General features: G+C 40.3%; 1 protein-coding gene across 1 annotated transcript; it reads left to right on the forward strand.

The window, feature by feature from the left end:
* Positions 1–37: 37 nt before the first annotated feature.
* On the forward strand, positions 38–853 carry LOC119595475. The gene is made up of 2 exons (XM_037944603.1): positions 38–187; positions 380–853. Exons 1-2 carry the CDS (start codon positions 89–91, stop codon positions 755–757), a joined length of 477 nt encoding a protein of 158 aa, XP_037800531.1. The 5' UTR covers positions 38–88; the 3' UTR covers positions 758–853.
* Positions 854–1,315: the final 462 nt, after the last annotated feature.

Here is a 1,315-nt window from a genome sequence, read left to right on the forward strand (position 1 = left end):
AAACATTAACATTACAAAATATCATCGTTTCTCTTGTTAGGATTACCAAGTATGTTACAAGGGAAGAAGTGCTGCTGAAAACAAATGCATGAAGGTAGATGTGGACCGCCTTGCCATGAAGGTTCACTTCCACATGCCCGAATCCGACGATTTCGACGACGTGGAGACTCTGGAGGATTATAGTGTGGTAAGTAATACTTGTCAAATCATCACTGAATACCATGATGAACTAAAATACATTTGTTCTCAATGTTTTACGTTGTTTTGTTGAATTGATAGTACATAAAAAAAACATTTCAGCTTGTTCAACTATTTAGATTCAATGTTTAATGAATTGAGGAGATAATCACAAATATGTAAAAGTTGATGTACCTCGCAGGGTCTAGCAGCATCCCGAGTGGTATCCCAGGAGGTGTGTTACGTGAGGCGACTCGTTAAATCTTTCGAGCAACAAGTAGCTTTCATCAAAGGCCATCAGGATGATGGCATGAGGGTTGAGTCTGACGTCAGAGTTTCCGCTGTTTCCCTCGACAATCCTGAGGAAGAGATCGGTTCCGATCTTGCCAATTTCTGTGGCGACCTTCCCGTTTACAAACTGGTGAGTGAGGAACAAAATGAGAGTGTGCAAGACCGTCGTCAAGTGAGCGTAACCTTCACCCGCTGCGTCCTGCTGTGTTTCATTCCCACTTGCTTTACCACCACGCTCACGCTCCCCACTGGCGGCACCATCACCTTCGGCTGGCTCTTCTTCGGCTAATATGACTGTTTACCTTCCACTTTGGCCAAACAGACGTCTCTTTGAACTGTCTCGATGATGTACACTCACTTTTGATTAAAAATCACTGCATTTCAACGTGTCTTTCATGTACATTATATATAGGAAACATTGACACTTTTGTATATAGATATATAAGCGCACGCGTCTATATAATGGGACATACACTGCTGCACTATGAATCGATAACGAACGTGTTTCCTTGTTATACTGTTTTTTTATTTTCATTTGTCCATTTTGACGTTTCATCCTATATACTACATACATACATACTTGCAAGTATTCGCACATATGCAAACACTCCTCACACACACACACACAAATACCAAGTGTTCAAAATTCACCCAAAGGTAAACAAAAGGTAGCTCACCTACAATGAAAGCAATAGAACTGAAAGAACAAGAAATGCGTGATGATTATATAACAGATCACTAGATAAGATAAAAGTAAACCCCCGAACCACTGGTGTACAAATGCAATACCATTAACGTAAAATCAATTTAATGGGTAAACAGAAACCACTAACTTCTCGTTGGTGAA

Source organism: Penaeus monodon, chromosome 36 (genome assembly GCF_015228065.2).
Source record: "Penaeus monodon isolate SGIC_2016 chromosome 36, NSTDA_Pmon_1, whole genome shotgun sequence".
NCBI classification, from domain to species: domain Eukaryota; kingdom Metazoa; phylum Arthropoda; class Malacostraca; order Decapoda; family Penaeidae; genus Penaeus; species Penaeus monodon.

Coding starts and splice junctions, on each gene's coding strand:
- LOC119595475 (XM_037944603.1), top strand. CDS start 89: ATGAAGGTAGATGTGGACCGCCTTGCCATGAAGGTTCACTTCCACATG. Junction 188..379: donor CTCTGGAGGATTATAGTGTG/GTAAGTAATACT, acceptor TGTACCTCGCAG/GGTCTAGCAGCATCCCGAGT.